At 54.8% G+C, this 1,563-nt stretch overlaps 1 protein-coding gene across 1 annotated transcript in view; it reads right to left on the reverse strand.

Moving 5' to 3' along the window:
- Positions 1 to 488, reverse strand: part of LOC102766751 (membralin-like) — a 1,455-nt gene extending 967 nt beyond the window's left edge. The window contains exons 1-3 of the mRNA XM_006769608.2: positions 287 to 488; positions 97 to 197; positions 6 to 16 (exon numbers count right to left, since the gene is read on the reverse strand). Coding sequence (XP_006769671.1) covers positions 6 to 16; positions 97 to 197; positions 287 to 455 — 281 coding nt within the window. The 5' untranslated portion in view covers positions 456 to 488. The remainder of the gene's footprint in view (positions 1 to 5; positions 17 to 96; positions 198 to 286) is intronic.
- Positions 489 to 1,563: the final 1,075 nt, after the last annotated feature.

Raw genomic sequence — 1,563 nt, forward strand, 5'->3', positions numbered from 1 at the left:
TGGACACGCTCAGGGTCTGCAAAGGAAGGTGTGTAAGGCTGGGGAAGGGCCACCTGCCCCCACACCCTCTGCCCAGCCCAGTATCAAGACACTCACGAAGATGACCATGATGATGAAGGCAGCCAGATAGGATGCTCGGGCCATCCACATGCTCACAAATCGGTAGTGCTCGCCTGACACCACGTTCCGCAGGAAGCCTATACAGGGAGGCTGTGAGCCCCACGGTCTGCCCTCCAGCCCCCAACACTGTACCCCACACCCTCCCCAGCCCTGGTCCCAATCGCACCCTTGTTCTCTTCGTTCTCAGCCAGACCCTTCACACTGGACATGAGGATGTCATCATAGCCCAGGAACTCGGCCAGCAGCAGGCGGCTGAAGCGGTCCCCAAAGCACTGGTCCCGTGTGGGGTCTGCGGGTGGCACACCAACAGGGGTAAAGCCCCCACTGGCCTGCATCCACCCACCCGGGCAATGCTGTGATTGTCAGGCCCTGGGGGATGTTACAAATACAAGCTTTTTTTTTTTTTTTTTTTTAATTCTTCAAACTGTTATTCATGAGAAGCAGGCTGAAGGTATAAAGTTTTCAGCAGCCCTAGCCAGTTTTGCTCAGTGGATAGAGAGTTGGCCTGCGGACTAAAGGGTCTCAGGTTCGATTCCGCACACATGCCAGGGTTTTGGGGGGCTCAATTCCCACTGAGGGGCGTGCAGGAGGCAGCCCATCAGTGATTCTCTCTCATCACTGATGTTTCTATCTCCCCCCTCTTCCTTCCTCTCTGAAATCAATTAAAAATATATTTGAAAAAATAAATAAATAAAAAGTTTCCAACAGAAACAAACACAAGTCAACCACTGAACCTGCTACAAAAATATTCTGTGTTTCAGAATTCAGGATGGACCAGATGGGGGGGTGAGGAAGTTTTTATTCTTTTCCCATCTTCGTCTCCGCAATCAAAGCACCTAGAACTAGGATATACGAATCACACACGCACACTTTTCATGGAAACATGGAATCCCTTTACAGCCACTGCTATTGGTCACGTATAAAGTCCCGAATTCTTAAAGCACCTAAAAACCGTAGGAATACATTTCACCTCTCTGGCTTAAACCCTTCCCGAGCAAAAATAACGTCATTGGGGAGCGAGAGCCGTGCTGAGTTTGGAGCCATCATTTCATGTCTGCGTCCATCACCAAGCCCCCACAGCAGCGCCCCCTGCAGGAGCCGGCGGGAGCGGGGACGGGGACCCTGCCTCCCACGCTGTCTCCGGGGCCGGTGACCTCAGAGGCCCCCCGAGCGCGCCAGGTGCGGTGTCCGAGTGCCTTTGTGCGAAGCAGCGGTTTGTCGCTGGATTTATTAATAGGAACATGACTGCCCCGGGCAGGGCCGCCACCCATGCTCCCCCCCTCGCCGTGCAGCAGGCCCAGTCGGGGTGCTGCGGTCAGGGGGGTCACCAAGCCAGGCTGCCACCCGGGACCACCCTCGAGGAGCAAGAAAATGGATACGAGGGTTGCCATCTCCACGACGGCACAGAAAACCGCAGCTCCCGGTCCCCGCTGCTCAGCAGAC

Source organism: Myotis davidii, unplaced genomic scaffold (genome assembly GCF_000327345.1).
Source record: "Myotis davidii unplaced genomic scaffold, ASM32734v1 scaffold324, whole genome shotgun sequence".
Taxonomy (NCBI): domain Eukaryota; kingdom Metazoa; phylum Chordata; class Mammalia; order Chiroptera; family Vespertilionidae; genus Myotis; species Myotis davidii.